The 20,445-nt window shown below is 43.8% G+C and overlaps 1 protein-coding gene across 1 annotated transcript; it reads left to right on the top strand.

Annotated features, from left to right (window-relative positions):
* Positions 1-5,436: 5,436 nt before the first annotated feature.
* LOC120794024 (elongation of very long chain fatty acids protein 6-like) lies at positions 5,437-20,095 on the top strand. The gene is made up of 4 exons (XM_040134564.1): positions 5,437-5,552; positions 12,484-12,615; positions 16,934-17,085; positions 19,001-20,095. Exons 1-4 carry the CDS (start codon positions 5,452-5,454, stop codon positions 19,429-19,431), a joined length of 816 nt encoding a protein of 271 aa, XP_039990498.1. The 5' UTR covers positions 5,437-5,451; the 3' UTR covers positions 19,432-20,095.
* Positions 20,096-20,445: the final 350 nt, after the last annotated feature.

Raw genomic sequence — 20,445 nt, 5'->3', positions numbered from 1 at the left:
GTATCTACAAATGGGACAGTGGTGGTTCAGTAGCATTGTGTACCAGGCATCTACCGTGACTGTCAGGATTCGGGCAAGCAACGACCCCCACAGGTTGTAGCTGCTGTGAGGGTCACTGCCGCTGTAAAGACGTGTCAGCTCTCAGCTTGACAGAGACCATGTCTTGGCCTCAAGTGAACCCTCACTTTGAGGTGGGTTTCTCTGCTGAAATACCTCCCCGGAGTTGTTTTACACGTGGCCGAACCACCGCCGTTGCATCCACGGAGTTCTGAATCGCTGCACTCTGCAACCTATCACACTTCATATTGTCATGCTGTTAACCCATATTGTAATTCTACCGCTACTTCCTCGTGTGACGCCTATTGCATTTTCATTCTCCGACAAACCGTTCTCCACGTCCTGTTTATCTCACTCATTCGCCGGTGTCTGCGCTGAACTGGTCTTTTTTGGATTTTGGCCTTGGCCTGTCTCTGAGGTGGACTCTGAGGTGGGTGGGCTTTACTTCAGCGTACAAAACACTTGAAATGCACAGAAAGGAACCATCTGCAGTGACTGTAAGGGGTTTGCATTTGAATGGCAGCCCAATACATGTCGATACATGGGACACAATTGAAATGTGAGTCACTGAAGCAGAGAAGCCTTAGATTTTGATTTGTCATTACAATATATGCTGAGTTATTACATTTAACAGAAACTCGCCTCAGCAAATGTAATTACTCGTTCCCCTATATGCAAAAGGTTTTGACATCATTTGCTCACCATTTTTATTAGATTACAGGCAAATCTAAATAATTGGATTTTATATATTTTTTTAATACATTCTGTACACTTATCTGATTATCCTCCGTTGTTCCGTCAATCCCTCCTCTGATGCTCTTCCTGAGATTTGTCACGTTCTCCCATTAATGTTTATTTTTCCCCTTTACCAAATCCATGACCTTAGGATAGGATATATACGGGCTGTTGTCAGTATATTGAGACGTGGTAAAACGTGGTCATTTCCAGGCATGCGCAGAGATGCATTTTGATAATGTAGTTCTCAGGTTGTAGTCCTCACCTGGCTACGGTATCGTGTCACACACGGTGTGTGAGTAAACATGTCGGAACGGCTACACAACGGGCACACTGGCTCGTGTCGAGTCAACAGCCAGGTGTGCAGCAGCCTGCCTACCCTAAGTGTGCGTCTGAGGATGCGCCTTGAATGTTGTCAGAGCGGTTTGCGTAAATCCGCTTGACCTCAGCGGCCAGTGGCAGCAGGTTACCGTAGTAGGGAACACAGGCCAGCAGGGACTCCCCAGCAAAATCACACAATCTTAGATTTCACTTGCTGCATTGCAGTCAAGACAGAGAGGAGCTGCCTCAAGATGGGTGTTTCGTGCCATCGTGTCCTCACCTACGGAGCAAAAAGTTGCAGAATTCAGAATTAACCTTTCAGATGAAGTTTTTTTTTTTCTTGGAATAACTGCATGCTGCGGCTTTACAAGAGCCTAATATGAATCTGACATTTGAGTCATGTGATTTTCTCCCCCCTGTCTTTATGTACAGCAAAGAGGTACAACACAGCGCTGACTTTGCACAAGTCGAGAAATTCTAGACGTTAGAGTCAAATTTAAGGTTCACAAGAGACCAAATTCGTCTAAAGTACTGAAGCTTTTCTGTGTCTTTAAGTGAGTTGCCACACTGCCGGAGTTTGATAACGAAGCAGGGTTTAGAGCTAATCCATTTAGATTTGTGGATGTGAAGTGTACCTGCAATTATCAGCAACTAAATTCTGAATGTCATATACTACCACGTCCTCCAACTCCTGATATTTCTCTAAAATTTGACCATAAATCAAATGATCTTGTTTGATTATTTATAGTCAGAGACAAGAAAGGTATGCTGCATATTTGCCTGAAAATGCTGGCTATTTATTATTATTATCATTATTATTATCGTTGTTGTTGTTTTTTATTGTGCCAATATAAGACGCTGTTTAGACCCAAAGTTATCTGATCACTCAAAGTTGTTTTATATTTTGTGTGTTTGCGTTTGAGTCAGCACATAGGTAATAACGTAAGATTTTTCATCTCGCGTCTCCTGTTTCTTGCAATCGTGGGCTGTGAACTATGTCGTTTCACACTGCAGATTGCATTTTTTTGTGTAGGATTTCCCATTGGAAAGGTCCAGTGAAGTGACAAAAAAAAATGTTCACGTCCACGCCATAAACCACAAGGTACAGGATCACATGAAACGCAGCAATCTGCACATTCTTACCCCTCCTCTCCACAGACAGAACTCTGCGTAAATAACTGTATAAGGACCTTTTTAACAAGAGTTTTCCTTCGGTTCGAGGCCCCAATGGCTGCTGCACTGCCCATAGAGCAGAAATCCCCTGCTCTAGCCTGCCGCCTGCTGGCAGAGAGGAGCGCTGTGCACTTTGGTGGAAGTGGACCAAAGGGCAGCGGCTGTGTCCGGAGGGCTGCTGAGAGACTCTCGGCCTTTCGCTGTTCCTGTCTCCTCCACGGACTCCTCAGTAGCTCCCCCGCTCCCCGAACGGCTGCTCCACTTCGACACTGAAAGCCCAGTAATCGAGTCTTCCCTGCGAAAGCGTCTCGATCAGTGCGGAGGCCGCTGCGTTTGGCTGGAAACCAGTTCGTTGTTTGACGCCCGCTCTTTTTCTCTACAGTTGTAAAATAAGAGACACTTCAAAGCCGAGAAGCTCCTTCATGCTTTGTGTTCATCCTTTGCTTTTTAACCCTGCAGGAGATTTCTAACTCAATCATTGTTTTCACTGTGTTAAGGTGAATTCATGAACAAACCTGTAAATAAAAAGTAGAATTTATTAGTGTTAAATCTTTTGCTCTGGTAATCACCGACTCCCACAGATATGATGACGAGGTTGCTGGAAATATTACATCTCACAGTTGGCACAGCTGCTTTATAAGCGGATCGAACCGAGCTGTGACTGTGGAGTCTTTTCCTTGTCTCTGCACCAGCAAAATTTACCATCGTTCCCAAACGAGAAGAATTTCGGATGTGGACACTGTGTCCACGGCTGGATCAACCTGCCTGGGGGCCCCGGGGCAGAATATGAGCGGCTGGGCCTCCCAGCACCCCCAGTTTCTGCCCCCGTTTGGGGTATTGTGGCTAAGCTTTGTCTATTCATGAAGAGCCACTGTGATCGAGAGCTCTTTGACACATGTACGGTATCACAAGGAGACAATTCAGTCGCATGAAGCAGTCACACTCAGAGACGCAGGAATTAAACTATTGAACTATTATACCCACCGCGTTTACCGTTTCTTATTTCGTCTTTCATTAAAAATCGGTCTTATCTGCTTTGCAAGCGCCATTCTCAGTGTGCTGTTGCTATCTTGTCCCAAACACTGCCGTAAATCAATTTACAGTAAATCATTTCCACGCGGGACTTAAAGATCAACTGGTAGAGCGGGAGCCGCCCTAGGACCCTTATCATGTGGGATGATACCGTGCTTTTCGTTGTGCAAAATCCCACATTCTCGTCAAAGTTACAGATATCAGTTGCAACACCGCGGGCCCGCTTACCTTTGCCCTTTTGGTAAAAGTGGGGTCTTACACAACTGCACACATAGCTGCTCCAGGTGCACCGTCGGTGACTCACCTGCCCTTTTGCACGGGTTCCAACGGGACATCAGTGGGCAGATTCAGCCGTTGTTGAGCAAGTACAGACGCCGCGAGCGCACACACGGTTGGCCAGTAAAGGCAAAGAGCCTCTCGTCGAGCAGGTGTGTGAGGGCAACACCCGGATCTTATGGTTCTGGAATAAATGCTTTATCAAATTTAGAGAGATTTAAACCGGGGCTGTCCATAAAATGTCAGAAAATATTTTAAAAGCTTTCATCCCAGTTTCGCTGGTGTCTCGCTTCATCAGTGAAAATGCTGGTTTGATTTAGGTTTTTCTGTTTACTGCACTTTTTATGAAGGATAAAAACTCTTCATGCCGTCATTTTTAAAAGCATCCTCACTTTACTTTTAGTTCCTAAAATCTTCATAAAGTATAATATTGGATTTTCTAATTATTAACGCACTGATGCTTATCAGTGTTGCAGCTGGTGCTGCAACTAGCTCATCTACTGCCTGGCAGCTTAGCCTATAATGATACATCACAGTTTATTAGTTGATTTTATTCATCTGAATTTGCAAAGTAACTAGTAACTAGAGTTGTCAAATAAATGTAGTGGAGTAAAAATGTGCAAGTATAAAGTAATATAAATGAAAATAAAGTCCAAGTACCTCAAAACTGTAGTTTAGTACAGTATTTGAGTAAATGTACTTAGTTACTTTCCAACACTAGAAATAAAGCAAACTATCGATAGCATGTGACACGGACGAGGTTTTATGAACGAACTAGGGCGTAGAATCCAGTTCTCGGCGCCCCGGACGCAGACCCTGGCCTCATACTGGCCTCAGACTGGTCTCCCGCTGGTCGCAGTGGTCCCCCCATGGGTCCGGCGGTCACAATCCCGCCGGATGACAAGGCGTCACAGACAAGCCCCGCCCTCTCCGCCTCAGCCTCCGGCGCCGCACGCGCGAGACCGTGAGCGTGCTCTGGCTACGTCAAGCCGCGCGGGGAGAGCGCGAGCGGGACCGGAAATGACTATCATTTCCATTTATAAATTAATTTACTGAGCTCACTATGGGTCGTTTGATCTACGAAATTTCAACAGAGTCATGTCTTTAACCATCAACCCGGAAACCACATAATGGATTAGAGATAAGCAAGAATCCTCACATTTGAGCATGTGTTTGATGGTTTTATTTTATAAATTACTTCATTAAATTAACCTCGCTAGCAGCATATTCCAAGATAATTGGATTGGTTGTTTGGTGGGTTTTTAAAAAAAAATCTGGGACGTAATTGTTCTTCAGAAAAAAAAAAAAAACAACAACCAAACGACAACTGGCTGAATATTAAATCCTCTAGAAGAGTCATCTGTTAATCACTCCTTCACATGATGGACAGCCATGAAGGACTGGGTGGGAAGGCTCATTTTATTTGTGTGAAATATTCAAATCACCTAAATTTCTCATGTTTAATAATTTAAATGTGAAATTTAGAGCAATTGAATATATTCGTAATCTATAAATAAGGATGAAATAATAGGAAATTGCTCGAAATGGAGACAAAATTCTGCTGCAATGTTGCTGGGGCGATAGGTTTTATTTTGAAAGTCCAAATCGGAAGCCCGTTGTTTCATCGACGCCATCTTGACGCCCTGACGAACGCGGGTGACAGTGGCGAAGTGCGTCTGGTGCCGCCGCGTCCCCTCCCGGACCCTAAACGGCGATAATCCACCCACTCTCAGCCAGAGACGAGCGGCGGGCAGACTGCACCCTGTCACTTGGCCGGTTCGGCGCGGGTCGACTCGACTTCTCGCCGCCCCCCAGAGACTCCCAGGGCCCCGGGATTGGCAGCGGAGGAAAAGGCTGATGAAAATGAACGAGAGCGAGCTCGGCTCCGCGCTGGCGGAGTACGACTTCGAGCGGCGTTTCGACGAGCGACGAGCCCTGGAATGGATGCAGGAAAACTGGTGAGTTGAGGAGAAAATTTCACCCACACAAGTAATGCCAGAAAAGAAAAAAAGAAAAAAAAGAAACCCGAAAATGTCGGCACGGTCCTCCTTCCTCCTGCCCTACCCCGGCAGACTGCGGTGGGTGGTGGGCTTCTGTCTGTACTTCAGGTCCCGTGAGAGCTGCTGGACATGCGGACCCGGTGTCTCACGTTTCCTCGACACTGGTCGCGTCTCGCTGCATCAACGCGTATCGCACCTTGTCCCGAAGCTCGTTACAATGACCCCGACTCGTCTCCGGAGGCCGAAGGATCCAGCTTTACCCGCTTCAATTCAAACGTCCTTGAGGATGCAGCGACATCGATCATCCGCGCTGCCTCGGGGCCGGACGCGGGCTTGGATGGAACGTGCTCCTTCTCCCTCAACAGCAGTTGAAATAATCCCAGGGCAACATAAACATACGCCATAAACATAAAAAAATACGCCGTCACACAAATGCACACGGAGCAAAACGTGTTGAATCGCCGCCCTGAGGTCCTGAGGGAAGCACGCAGATCTTTTACTTAACTGACAGTGACAGGTCCACAGTGTGGGAATAGTCGGTCACAAGCACTCGAAAATCTCGCCCGGGTAAAGGTGCAAAAGTATTGGCGTCAAAATCTATTTAAAGCACCGGGAGTGAAAGGACAGAAAAGTTCATTTCAGAATAATGTGTGTTATCAGCTCACGATTATTGATGCATTGACGTGTCCATCGCTTCAATGCTGCGGCTGGTAGGCGGGGATCATTTCAGGGACTTTTGTGTCAGAGCCGATTAATCGATTGGTTGATTGACAGGCGAGTAGCTGGCAGCTGTTTCGATAAGCGATGGATCGTTTTCAGTCGCTTTTCAAGGAGAAAAAAAAAAAAATGCCGAGCGAAAGCCAAGCATTCTCCGACATCCGGCCTCTCAAATGAGCAGGTTTCCTGCTTTTCTGTGTCATGTACCATCACAGACTAAATATGTTCGCGTGGACTTTGGCTCGAACAAAACAAGCCACTTGAAGATGTTACGTTCAGCTCTGCGAACCCGTGGTGGTTATTTTTTGTTGGTCGCAGCCCTACTTTCTATGCTACTTGGAAGCTTGTGAATTCTTAACCCTCAATAATACTTCCTCATTTATCTGTTGGCTATATTTTGTGTTATCGATCTGAGCCTGCAAATGAACTAGCAACTGAAGTTTATTAAAAACATGTGATGGACTGAAAAGTGCAGTGTTTGCCAGTGAATCGCTGTGAAGTGGAAGAGTAAAGTAGCATGAGAATGGAAAAAAGCCTCAAATGGAAGCATTTCAAATTGATCCACCCCTGCAGCTCGTGCGAATGCCTTCCTCATTGTCCAATAAAAAGTCTCGCAGAGAGGGAGGGGTCATTGTGCAACTGCGCCAGGGGAACCTGGTAGGACCACATTTTTTTAGCCTCACTCCGATGTAGCTCTGCGAGACTGAAACTTAATGCGGCGGCGTCGCCGCTACAGAAGCAAGTGAGCAGTGAAGATGTGGACTCCCAGGGCTCGGGGAAAAGTTGCGGCAGCGGCCGAACGCTGCCCATTTCCCCCCCTCCAGTCCATCCGGCAGCTCCATGCTGTGCACACAAGCATGGAAAAAAAGTAGACACCTGAGAGGGTAAGAGGTGAATAATAGCAGGGGGACTTGGCTGGTTATTGAGTAAATGTCCAGATCTGCTTCACCATCACTTCTTTGTCATATGTGGTAAAGTATATATGACGTAATACAACTTTATGATGGTAAAGTTAACATCTTAAGGCGTCGGCCTGGTGTTCAGGCGAAACTGGCACATCAAACCACTGACATCACTACTTTTTAACATTTCATGGACCGACCGATGAAATCGAGAAAATAATCGGCTGATTGATCATTAATGAAAAATAATCGTCAGCCGCAGCCCTGCTTATTGTGGTTATCGATGAATCGGCGGATTGTTTTCGATCAGTCGTTTGGCACTGACAGCAGTGGTGGCCCGGGTCCGACGGATACATCAGTCAGGCTGATGTTGGTTGATATTAGCTGGTCGAAACTTTGAAATGCTCTGCCCTGTACATTTGTTGCCCCCAACTGTTTTTTGTTTTTTGTTTTTAAATTAAAAAACAACTTATTTAAGGAAAAATGTTTATTTAATTTTTTTAAACAAAATTGATATTGGCCGATTTACTATCATCGGATTTTTTAAACTCTAAAACAAAAATATTGTTATAAACCGTCAAAATCCGTCGGGCTGTGATAATGAGGTTGCTGCAGCAACTTATTTTCATTATCAATTAATCTATGGATTATTTTTTGATGAATCTTTTAGTCTGTAAACAGCAGTGGTGGTTAATGGGAAGCTTAATAGTAAGAGTGGGTGTTTGGCTTTTTTCTATTTTTTAAAGTCATTTTTAAATAAAAAATGTGGTTCGAATGTGAGGATTTGATGTTTTTCCTCGTCATACATGAGAGTGAACTTAGTACCTTTGGGTTCTGGACAGTTGGTCAGATAAAACCAGCAATCTGAACTTGTCGCATTGGGCGCGTGGAAGCCATAATGGACAATTATCATCATTTTTCTGACACTTCATAGACAATACAATCACTCAGGAAAAGAATCAACTATTTCATTGAGAATGCAAATAATCGTGAGTTGCGCTCCCACCGAAAAGTTGAACTAAAGCTAATGATAATAGTATTAGACTAGAATCCGACATGTAGTATCGTAAAACGGAGGGTCGATGATGTGTCCGTCTTTTTAGACGCACCACAGGCTGAGCACTAATCTTTCTGATGACCTTAAAAGTATCTGCTATCACTTAGGTAACACGCCCAAACTTAGCTAATACAGCCGAGTCCTCTCCCTCTGGCAGGTTTTCAACAACCGATTATAAAGAAAAAAAAAAAAAAAAGGGACCAACACTTTCACTTGGGGTTTCACACGAAATGCTACAGTTATTTGTAGTTTTGAATGAATTTCTATTTTGTTACGTTTGGTTTCTGGGCAACAGTTGGAATAAAAATTAGGCTAAGGCAAATTTCCCGGGTTCCCTACAGGGAGCTTGTCCCCCTCAAGCTCAGGTGTCCCTCTGGTAGCGGGCCTGTCTATGAAGTGTCATTTAATCTGTGAAAATACCCATCACACGCCCTGGCAGCTCGAGATGACGTCCTCGCGTTGTTGAGAAGCTGGAACTCAGTGAATGTTTGGCATTCTTGCTTTATAGACGACTTCAATGATCAGCCAGTTGTCAAAACCGTTGATTAATGAGATAAAATTTTCTGTTGTTCGACTGATGGGTCAAACGAGTAACTGTCACGGCTCTGTATACACAATCCTTGTTGTCTAAATTGTCTAAATGCAGCCTGCCGTACAAGGGGAAAAAAAGGCAGAATCTTTTATTTAGATCAGGAACTTTCTGATCAGATTGTAAGTAAACATGATTCTGATCGGACGTTCAGATGAGGAATGATACCAGGCCCTGACTATCACCCGTCTCTGCCCTCAAACGCTCGCGTACACACACACAGACGCACACGCAGTTCAGGAGTGTAATTCGAACGGTGTCTCAGCGTCTCAGCTCCAGTATTAATGAGTCACACACCTTTAGCCTGCAACAGTAGCTCTCCTCCCTCATCTGCCTCACGGATGTGTTGTATGTATAGAGCGCTACTGAACACCGGAGAACATTCATTTAATCTCTCAGCATTAGGGTCAAAATCACAGTCGTTAAAAAATGTGGCAATGGTGTCATTTCCCCGATGGTTGATATTTTACCTTCACATTTCGTAGCATGGGCGGTCTTTATTGGGGATGCACCAGTCCTGCTTTTTCCCGCCTGGTACCGATACTTCGACTCAGAGTATCTGTGGATACCGACTACTGATCTGAGACCAGATCCCAGTTCCCCCCCCCCCCCAAATTTAAGCCATGCTGCCTGGTAAACATCGGCATCACAGCGAAGCTAAAAAACTAAAACTGGATGCGACTGACAGGCAAAACACAGCATTTTACGACATCGTCAAAGAAATCTGTATTTAATGCAGATTGGTAAAATAAAAGGTATACTGCAGCCTTCATGTGAGGTGGGGGGGCCTGCTTCAACTGTTTCAAAACCACCTCAACCTGACTAATGAACACTGAGCTGTACATCCTGCCTCGGGTGTCGCGGGGAATACTGCATTGTAACAACAAGACGCTCGAAGATATCACTTTGGCCTCTGGGAAATTATGACGGGCGTTTTCACTTTTTACTGGCATTTTGGTGACGAAACAATTCATCGATTAATCGAGAGAATAATTGGCAGATTAATCGCAAATGGAAACACCTGTAAGTTGTGGCCCTATAGACGTAATGCCACAAAAGAAAAAAAAAGTGCCGCTGCAGTGCGGGAGATGTCGGATTAAACGATTGACAGACAATTAATTGTCAAAATTTTTTATAAGTTATTAATCATTCAAGGCATTTATCAAGTAAAAATGCAGGTTCCAGATTCTCAAATGTGATGATTTTCTGCTTTTCTCTATTTTATGTTCCTGAACATCTTTTTGTTTTCATATGAAGACATGGTTTTTGTTTTCTGACATCTTGTACACCAATCGATTAATCGAGGAAATACCTGACTGATCAAATGATAATGAAAATAACAGGGCTTTGGTTTCACGCATCTCTGTGGGATGGACTGGGAATGATTATCACAAACCCCTGCAGCATTAACTGGGTCAGGCGGCAGCATCTACTCAGCCTAATGTGTATTGTGGCAATCTGGATTTGTCATCTGGCCTATACCCAAACCACCTCAGAAGCACGCACAGCCCCACAGATGCCACGCTCTCACAGACGCTTTATATGTGTAAAGCCAGACAGGATTTTAAAAAAAATCAGGGAGGAGGCAGTGGTTTTTGTTTGTTTTTTTTTTTGAAGCAGCGGCTTCATGGTGCAAACATAACCTTTTTCTCCGTCATTTAGTATTCAGCTGAGCTGTGTTTGCTTGAACTCGGGAGCGACCTTTCCTGTTCTGTCGTCATTTGATGCTGCCGGCTGTAACGGCAGGGGTGGTTGTTGGTAACCCAGGTGGAGCAGAGCCCGGTGAAAATTGCCTCATCACCCAGACCTAGCAGTCTCAATGGCTGCTGCGTCAGAAACTAATCTCCGTTAATCCTTTGCTATGATTATACACGAGGACAAGTCTAAGCTGGTGTCAGGAGTGAAGGAGAGGGAGTTATAAAACTGACATTTTTTAACTTCTAGTAAAAAAACGTACATGTCACGCGTTGACCTGACGAAACAGCGACACGGAGCAGACAGTTAAATCATGCCATATTTGTTTTTGAGTTCACCCTAATTGTGAAATGTCTTTACTCAATAGCGCTACATCTTTGATCTGATGGTCTGATGAGGTGATCTAGAGTTTGGCTGAGCTGTTTGTCAGGGGAGGTCATCTCCTTCCTCTTTTTTTAATCTGATAGAGCTCAAAGAACATGTAAGGGCTGGTAATTCAACACTGATTCTAAAATATTGGCTCTTATAATATTAAAGATTTTTTTCTTCTCTCTATCATTTGATCTTCATAAGTGGAATCAAACAAGTAAAGCATCTAACACGGAAATGTCCCCGAGGTAGCAGGTGTTAAAAGTCAGTTTATGAGACACACGAGCACATCCTTCCCTTCTTTAAAGGTGCTGGGTAGCAATCAGATACACTGAAAGATGAACAAAAACCCGCACACTGCTTTTTTCCCCCAAAATTCTTCTTTTTTTTATTCCACGCAGACGTAATTGATCGCGTTTTGACTACAGATGTTCCTCTTCGGGAAAAGGCGGGAGTGTGAGCACCCCCCGTACACTCTACAATTTGGGCAGAGATGCAACGCCATCGTCTCCTAATTAGCAAGGCAGGTGTTGGGTTCCAAAATCTGAAGATGTTTGATGCCTCGCAGGCCTGAAAACCTCTGCATAACTTCCATCACCTCTCGGAATCATTTCTGTGTGAAATGTTTTTTTTCCTAAACTCTGGAGGAGAAATCTAGATTATTTAGGGTCCCCGTAGTCCTGCTGGAGGGAGTTTGGGTCAGTGCTGGTGGATCGTGGCCACATATTTTGGTCTCCACATATCTTTGGTAGAAAGTGGGATGTACGATGTTGACGATGCTGCATATGCGTGTTGATGTTTCATTTCTCCGCCCTGAGGATTATCTAAAAAGCATATTTACATCATGAAGAAGAGAAACCCTCTCTAGCACTGGCCTTTTTATATACACTGTACTCCTCAACTAAGGTGACACAAGGCTGAAAATACTGGATAAAATGGGATTGTTACTCTAATATACCCTTTTTAATCCTCTCTTTACATTAATTCTCCCTTTTTTGTTGGAATAATTAGGAGTGAATGCGCCTAAACCCCGGTGTGATCGCACGTCTGACTGACAGCCTTTGTCCAGCCCTTCTGCTCCTGCTTTGTATGTTATGTGCATCAGTTCAATTTAAAATGTCATAAAAGTGAAAGTCTCACGAAAGAAAACGTCTGATGCCTTTAGATGACAGAACAGACAGACGCTATCACCCCCGGAGCAAATCAATAGGAACACCTTAAAATGCGATGCAATCTAATACAACAGTGGCACCAGCTAAATTCTCAAATTTGCCGCAGTTGGAACAACATCACTGTGCCCCTGCACACCGAGCATTAAAATCCTCATAAAGGTGTTTGTTGTGGAGATATTGCGTAAGAGTGAATCAAAGTGTTCCAGTTATTTTGTCCATGCCCTGTAGGCTGTACATAGTACACATTTTTTTTTGAAGGTATGAAGGTGGTTCAGCGTGAAGAGTTGTGTTAACTATCAGGAAGGCAGTTTCCCAGTCGGCTAATGCCGACCACTCTGCTCTACTCAGTGTCGCTAATGAGCGCATTATCGTGTTTTGTCCTCCACAGGAGCAAGTCGTTCATGTTCTGTGGCCTGTATGCTGCGCTCGTGTTCGGCGGTCAGCACTTCATGAGGGAGAGGCCCAAGCTGAACCTGCGGCGCCCGTTGGTGCTGTGGTCACTCAGCCTGGCCGTCTTCAGGTGAGTCACGGGGGGGGGGTGGACTGTCCCGGACTGCCGTCATTAAGAACGTCTCACTTCCCTTATCGCTGTTCTGTCAAAATCGGCCAAAAATGACGTTCAGTTATTCCTTCCTACAAACACATTCTAATATTTGTTTTTCTGCATTATGTCCCTAAGAGGGCAAACCAATACAACGAGAGACACAACTACTTGGGTGCATATTTGTGAGACGTGTCCTCAGGTTGCTGGTGCCGGAATGCCGGGCTGACCGGGGCTTACGTAGTTTGCCTACAACTCTATCTGGAGGTTCCACATTTTTGCCGTCCACTGACCAAAATCTGAAGTATTTCCAAACGGGGGCTTTTTAGATTGATCGTAGTGCAGATCACTCTCTCTGCGGCCGAGTCGGGTTGTGAACTCTCTGCCATCATCACCTCAATGTTGTCGTTGAATTATTCCTGGGTTTCCGCTCAACCTTCATTTGCTTTTCAGTTGATTTCATATTCAGCAATTGAATATTAATTTTCACAATCGATCATCTGTTTTGTTTTGTTTTTAACAATTCGATTATATACTGCAAATTTAGAATGCTAGTTGACAGCCCTACTGTGTCACGGATAATCTCACAGTCAGAGAGAGGAGGAGTCCATTGTCTCCCGGCAGTAAAAACATTTTAATTAAATATTTGTTTCCATCAGGTTTCAATCCCCTTGAGTCAGGTAGAAAGAATATTTTGACTTGAGATATTTACACAAGTTCCGCTTTCCCTCAAACACATATGCTACTAAATAATTTCTACAAATTAAGAGACATTGTCATTATTACCTGTTTAATTACATAGTGAATTTACAAACAGAATATCAATAAATGGAGTCGCAAATAATAATAAGAAAGTAAGTACATCCTTAACACCCAAGCTCTTAACACCTGTTATGTGATCCTTTTTCTTTTGTGATCTCAGTGTCTGAGCTGCAGCGTCACAAATTGTGGTTGGATCTGTTCACACTATAACTATAAAACAGGCATAAATGAATGTGCAGATGATTGTGAAACTGTTCATTGACGGAGAATCATGCGGAGAGATGTCACATTCACTTTTGTCATGTTGGGTGTTTAGGGCATCACTACGTCGCTGCGCGAATTTTTCTGACAGTACATCACATTATCTGTGCAAATACCTGCCCCGAGGCACACGAAGCTCTTAACACCTGCAGACCGACACCTGAGTTGATTGGTGTAAGAGATGTCAGAAGAGTTTCCTCGAGTCCTCCCTCCTCACATCTCTTCCTCGCATCCCTTCCTCATGTCCGACGTAGCGGGGGACCAAGATGCAAGGATCAGGCGTGAGTGGGGCGAAAAATGGAGACATTTTAAGTTAATGAGAAGCAGCCAGAGTCAGACTGCAGGAGGCCACCGCTGCTGAACGAGTGCTGGGAGGGAATTTGCTCACCGAGTACGTTCACATCAGAAAATGGCGAAACCAGTCGGACGACACAACTGTCACCGACACATTCCTCACGGGATTGAAAGCTACGTGCTGTGTACTCAAAGGACAGGCCAAACCTTTCACAGAATGAAAATAATCTTTAGACATGATCTTTATCCTGTGTCGAGACTCAGTGTACAGTATATTGCATTAGTGTTGCTTAAATGTGATGGGGCTGAACGCAACACACATCTTGCCTCTGGCGGCCGCATCAATTTGTTGTTCTTTGTCAAACAAGATAGTACAGTGAATATCTCTTGGTTTTGGACTGTTGGTCGGACAGAAAAAGACTTTTGAAGACGTCACCTCGGGCTGTGGTGAATTGTGGCGACATTTTTGACTATTTTTCCGACGCTCCGTAGACTGAACGGTTGATTGGGTAACGGAGAAAATAATCGGGAGATTAATCGATAATGAAAAAAAAATCATCAGTGGTGTGTTGCATGAATTCCCCATTTTCACTGAATTATCTGAAGCCCTTTCGAATTAGAAGGCCACATTTTATTTCCATGCCATTAAATGAGAGACTGTAGATTATAGTGATTACCTGGAGAATTATGTAATTTATGTGAAATCCAATTACCACATGAAAACCACACTTTCATATTTAAAGCCACTGCTATTATATGTATCTGAAAGAGTTACAGTCCTGAGCACTTTACTCATTCTGAACAAAAAAAACAAAGTCCACAAAACCAAACCTGGAGCCGTCTTTGTCATCGCTGCCAGCGGAGTTTGTGGAGATTGCAGCGGGGGGCTGCTGTCCTGAGCTCTGCCCCGAGCGCTGAGCTCCATCGCCGGTGGATCCGCGGTGCGTTGAGCCCTCGCTCTGCTCTTAATCCCCGAGCAGTGGGCATGACGTGCCCTCTTTTGAGTAAGTTTATTTAGTTTATTTTGACCAAATCCCACACACACCATCCTGCTGCTGCAGACATTCCCTATAGCACTAAAGGTTTATTCATCCGCCGCGGAAAATAGTCCCTAGTAAATGTTTGAGTTGTCCCCCTGGTGGAGTAACGATTGCTAAAAAGCTACAGTGAGCAGCTGTTTTAGCAGTTAGCCATCCTTTTTCAAAAACAAAACTACATATCTGTGAGCTGTTTCTAAAGATTCAAGTCTTAAGTAGGAACCAGTGGGCTTGGGGTTGAGTGCCAGTCTTTTGGGATCACGGGATTTGTTGACAAAAAGAAAAATGTAGAATATCATCGGCCTCTTCCTTTGACACAACAATCTTTACGCAGCCTTGTGAATTAGAAAAACATAATGAGGAGGATGATGAGGAGAATCGCCCACAGCGGAGTTCACAGAGCGGGGAAACCCAGCAGCTTCATGAATCAGCTCGTAAAGATTTGTGTGGGGACAGTGGAAAAAGGAAGAGCGAGGCGTTCTTTTGAGGCTCCACCCACTCATTTTGTTCATACTTTAATGTTTTTCTGCAGAAGCGATGTCTGGAAAATCTCTGGATCGGTGTCTGATTGCGCTGTACTGGATTTGCAGGACCCTCAGAGGGTTTTATTGACATTACAGGGATGAGTAACGTTGAGCCTGAGTCGGAGCTGGAACAATGAACGTGGAGTCTGGTCTAGCGATGTTTTTATGAGAAACAGTGCCATGGGTTGTAAAAATACTGACTCTAAGGCTGAAGTTCATGGCTTGTTTGAAATCTAAACTTTCTCACCTGAAAAAATAACAAAACTTAATCAAGGGTTTGGTTGTGTTTTGTCCCTGTGTTTTCCCCATTTGTGTGTGTTTTTTTGTTTCTTGCACTTCTGGATTTGTAGTGCATTAACTACTTTCCAAGGACGACGAGAAAATAGCGTATTGGGTGACAAAAACTGTTTTAAGATGCATTAGGAATGATAGAATTGTGTGCTTCAACTTAGTGTGTATTATCTGTAAACTGTACAACATGGTCAAGGCTGAAAACGGCTGTTAAACAGCAACGATAAGAGGGAAGGTGAGACTTTTTCAATAAAAATGCGCCGTAGCCTATCTGGTTAAAAGGTGGCTACTGTTGAGCGGGGGCTTATTTTTAGTTTCATTTTTCACAGGTGAACGTCGGGTGAGTGGAAGCTGATGAAGCACACGCAGAGTTTTTACTGGTATTGTCAAGGACTGAATATTGACACTTCTGTCCCTATTTGATTGATTTTTGTTTGCAGATTTGATTCGTTTTGATTCGATTCAGTTTGATTCTTGAAGATTTGATTCCAGTAGTAGTATTCCATGTTTTCTGTTTAATATAAGATAGCCTTAAGTACAAATTAATTAAAAACAGAGACCCAGAAAAAGCTTCTTTCCTCAGTCCATCAGGATGGTGAACTCTGTCCTCTGTGAATCCTCACCCTTTTCTAGCAAGTTGTCTGCACTGCATATTTGCTCTTGTGACATGTGGACATTTCAAATTTTTTTTTTATCTTGAATTTGTATCCTTTTATATTTATTTTTCCCTTCTCACTCAACAACCACAGGAGAATTCTACTTGTCTTTTCCCTCCACATCTTTCTAATACATGCGACAAATAAACCTCTTGGGACTTTTAAATTATATGTAAATAGCTTTCGCTGTTATAAAATTTTGGAAAAAGAAAATTGTACCATTTATAAGAAGGAAACACACCCTATCCATAACTGACTTTTTAAGGGCTGATCTTGGGTCATTCAACTGAAAATTCCCATGGCCTGATGTGAACGATGATAAACACAGTGTTTTCCCATGGTCTAGATCCCTGTATTTTCACAAGAAGTGTGTCATTTCCCCTCGAAAACAGTCTCTCAGGTAACACTAGACACGAGTTTGGGTTCAACTGTTTGCTAACGTGTATGTGCATGTTGTGTGGTCACTCTGCAGTATCATAGGAGCTTTCAGGACTGGACTCTACATGCTGCACGTCCTCACCACCAGCGGCTTCAGACAGTCGGTGTGTGACACCAGTTTCTACAGCGCCCCCGTCACCAAATTCTGGGCCTATGCCTTTGTTCTCAGCAAGGCCCCCGAGCTGGGTAAGGCTTCCTGACACCTCTCCTGATACAGTCCCTTATGCTCACTGAGTAAGTGTACACATGCCATCATTAACGCAGCATCACACACACTTGCAGTACCTCCTGAAAAAAGACTGACCGGTTGATTTGTAAGTCAAAAAACGTGCTGATGTCTACGATGAAATTGGGCTGAATTTAATTGAAAAGTTAATGTTTTTTAGATGCCTAGGTTACATTTAACTATTGCTTTAACATAATTTAAATTACTCCATTGCACTGTGAAAAAAGGTCCTAATTACACATTGAAATAGAGGCATTTAAGTGCTGTTGAAACAGTGGTTTTATGTAACCAAATTTAACCTGATTTTAAACTAAAAGTTTACAGACATGTTGATCTGCAAATCACCAAATCAGCCATTACTGGGAACAGTTTAAGATGAAATGTTATACTTCTTTCCAGGGAAAGAGTAAAGAAATTAGGAATGTCTCTTGAATCCCTTATCCAAAATGATTTAAATTGAAATCCATTAAAAGATCAGATTTCCTGAAACAGAGGGAGCAGGAGCGATGTCCTGGAATTTTTTACAGGCTTTTTACACCGGAGCTGCAGGACATAAACATTGACCTTGAACGACCAAATCATGTTGCTCTTGAGGTGTGTTCCTCGGAGCATTTCAACTCTTCGGTGAATTTATCAGCAATTACCTTAAGAGCTGCCTCTCTGGATAAGGATGGCGTCCGCGTCTCTGCTGGGTGATCAGGTCTCTCCGTGCTCCCTGTCCCACAGAATGAGCCCATTGCTCTGGGAAATGGAGGCAGATGCTGAGGTGGCAAGAAAGTTCGATTAGCGCATGATGGATACAGACAATGTTTCCTCAGCTGCAGACAGGAAGTCCTCCTGCTGGTCAGGCCATTTGCTTTACTGCGGGATACAGAATGTATATATCTGTGCAAATAATCCATATATATCAGAGTGGAAGGATAATTCTGGTTTAGGACAACTTGCATTTTTTAATTTTATAGGCTTGTCCTACGTTTCTGTTGGTTTAAACGCGACAATGAAGTCTACAAATATAAGACCCAGGTGTTATGAAACCAGAATTGTCCTTAAACTCTGTCTTTGCGTTGAGGTAGAAGGGTCAGATTATGGATGCTGCTGATGCACTATAAACTTGTCCTTGTAAGGGCTGAGTAATGTTTCAAATGTTGTGATACTAGCGCTGGTACAATACGAGTTTCAGCACTGGACCGATTCAGCTTTTTCTTTCCTGATAGAGATCCTGGCACCTGAACTCAGGTTAGCAGCTGATACAGAGTACTGATACTAGATTTTGGATAAAAAGGTACCGACCAGTGATCTTTCCCAAATGTAAACACTAAACCTCACTTAGCGGAAATGATTGGAATCATTTTCATCTGGTGTAACATGAGGCCGCGGATTGCTGTCGGCAGCTCGCGGTGACTGAATGAATGTGACTGACGGCAGAAACACCAAATTTTACAATGGCAGCGACACAGAAACTGATCGATCACATCACGGCCAGAACCCAATACGTTCAGTAAAGACTATCAGATCAGCGCATCCCTAGTCTAAACAATAGTTTTTCAATATCTTCCTTTGAGAAATATAGAAACGATCTTCCTTATTTGTCGTTAAACAAAAAATAAGCCAAAGTTCTTCCATTTTAAATGTTGTCTAAACTCAAGCAGTTGTACACTTTGCCCAAATGAAATGGTCTAAAGTTGACAAAGTTGTGCTTTCCATCAAGAGCGATCTGGTCAGAGGAAACCAAGTTTGAAAATCTGACCAGACGTTCGATGACAGTTCTCAGTCCTTTGCGAGTTTCAACGCTCTGTGCTATGGACGCAAAAAAAGTGTTAAGGTTCAAAGTTGTGGTATTTGTGGATGACTTCATCTCCTCCACTGTACTCTCAGGTGACACGGTGTTCATCGTCCTCCGGAAGCAGCGCCTCATCTTTCTGCACTGGTACCACCACATCACCGTGCTGCTCTACTCCTGGTACTCCTACAAGGACCAGGTGGCGGGCGGCGGCTGGTTCATGACCATGAACTACGTGGTTCACTCTTTAATGTACACTTACTACGCAGCCCGGGCGGCCGGCCTGCGGGTTCCCCGCCCCTGCGCCATGGTCATCACGGCCACCCAGATCCTGCAGATGGCGATGGGGCTGGCCGTGCTGGGCCTGGTTTACCACTGGATGCACGAGGTGCGCTGTCCGTCCAACGTGGACAACATCAAGTGGGGCTCCCTCATGTACCTCAGCTACTTGATCCTGTTTGCCTTGTTCTTCTACAACACCTACCTCAGAGGCTCCTCCGGGGTCAAAGGATCCAAGGCGGAGTAGCATGTCTGTGCTTTGCTCGGCGGTCGTGTTAAAGTGTGCCATAAGCGGAAATGACCGACAGTGAGGGGCCGTGAATGTGTGAGTCGCAACTATTCGATTGGTTGTTCGGTCCTCCTCTCGTTATGACATCCTCGCCTGACTTTTCGTAGGCATCTGTAGCTGAAAACAATGATACATGCGTGGATTTAGAGCAGTAGGAAAGAGGAGACCGGTTCGGACTCAGCACAGTTTAATATGATCTCGTGATTAGTTGTGAGTACACAATTTAAAATGGTTATAGAATCATACGGGGAGCACCATGTTTGTGTTTGACTAACTAAATTTTTGCCTTGGCAACTCACACTCTTGACCAGTATCAAAAAAACAAAACAGCCCTACGAGGGCCAAATATTTGTCAGAGGTGGTTAAGAAATGTTTGTGTCTGTATGTTGTAATGAAAAAGTGAGTCCTTGATGTCTCCTTAAAAGCTCTGAACTAGAAAAAAGTACTTAAAAATTTAAAAATGTATTGAAGGATTTGTTCGACGTTTTGCGAAATACGCTTGTTGGCCCACGTCGGTCTTACGTCTGGATTCAGGAGGGGGTTAGCCTAGCTTAGCAAAAAGACTGAAAGCAGGGGGGAAACAGCTGGCCTGGCTCTGTCCAAAGCACAAAAAAAAAAAAAACCAACACCTACCAACACCTCTAACGCTGACTTTGATCTCATTTGTTTCACTCGTACATTTACTGTAATGTAAAAACAACAATTTTGATATTTTAGGGAGAGTTACGTACTGGAACTATTTTTTGACAAATGGCAGTTTTATCCATCTGGCAACTACGTCTTTGCAGTACCTCTGGGTGTAGTGCTTGATAGTATAGATAAGAAATAGTTCATGTTTACATTTTATCTTGGAATCATTGTTGGTGGGCAGATTTAAAAAAAAAAAAAAAAAAAAGTGATACAGCATGTTAATTAGTGAGATGCTGTATTTTTTTCTCTTCGCACAGAGCCAGTCCAGCTGTTTCCCCCAGC

This window comes from Xiphias gladius, chromosome 9, assembly GCF_016859285.1.
Source record: "Xiphias gladius isolate SHS-SW01 ecotype Sanya breed wild chromosome 9, ASM1685928v1, whole genome shotgun sequence".
In the NCBI taxonomy this organism is placed as follows: domain Eukaryota; kingdom Metazoa; phylum Chordata; class Actinopteri; order Istiophoriformes; family Xiphiidae; genus Xiphias; species Xiphias gladius.
Note: the sequence above shows the minus strand (reverse complement) of the source record. Positions and strands in the feature narration are given on the sequence as shown.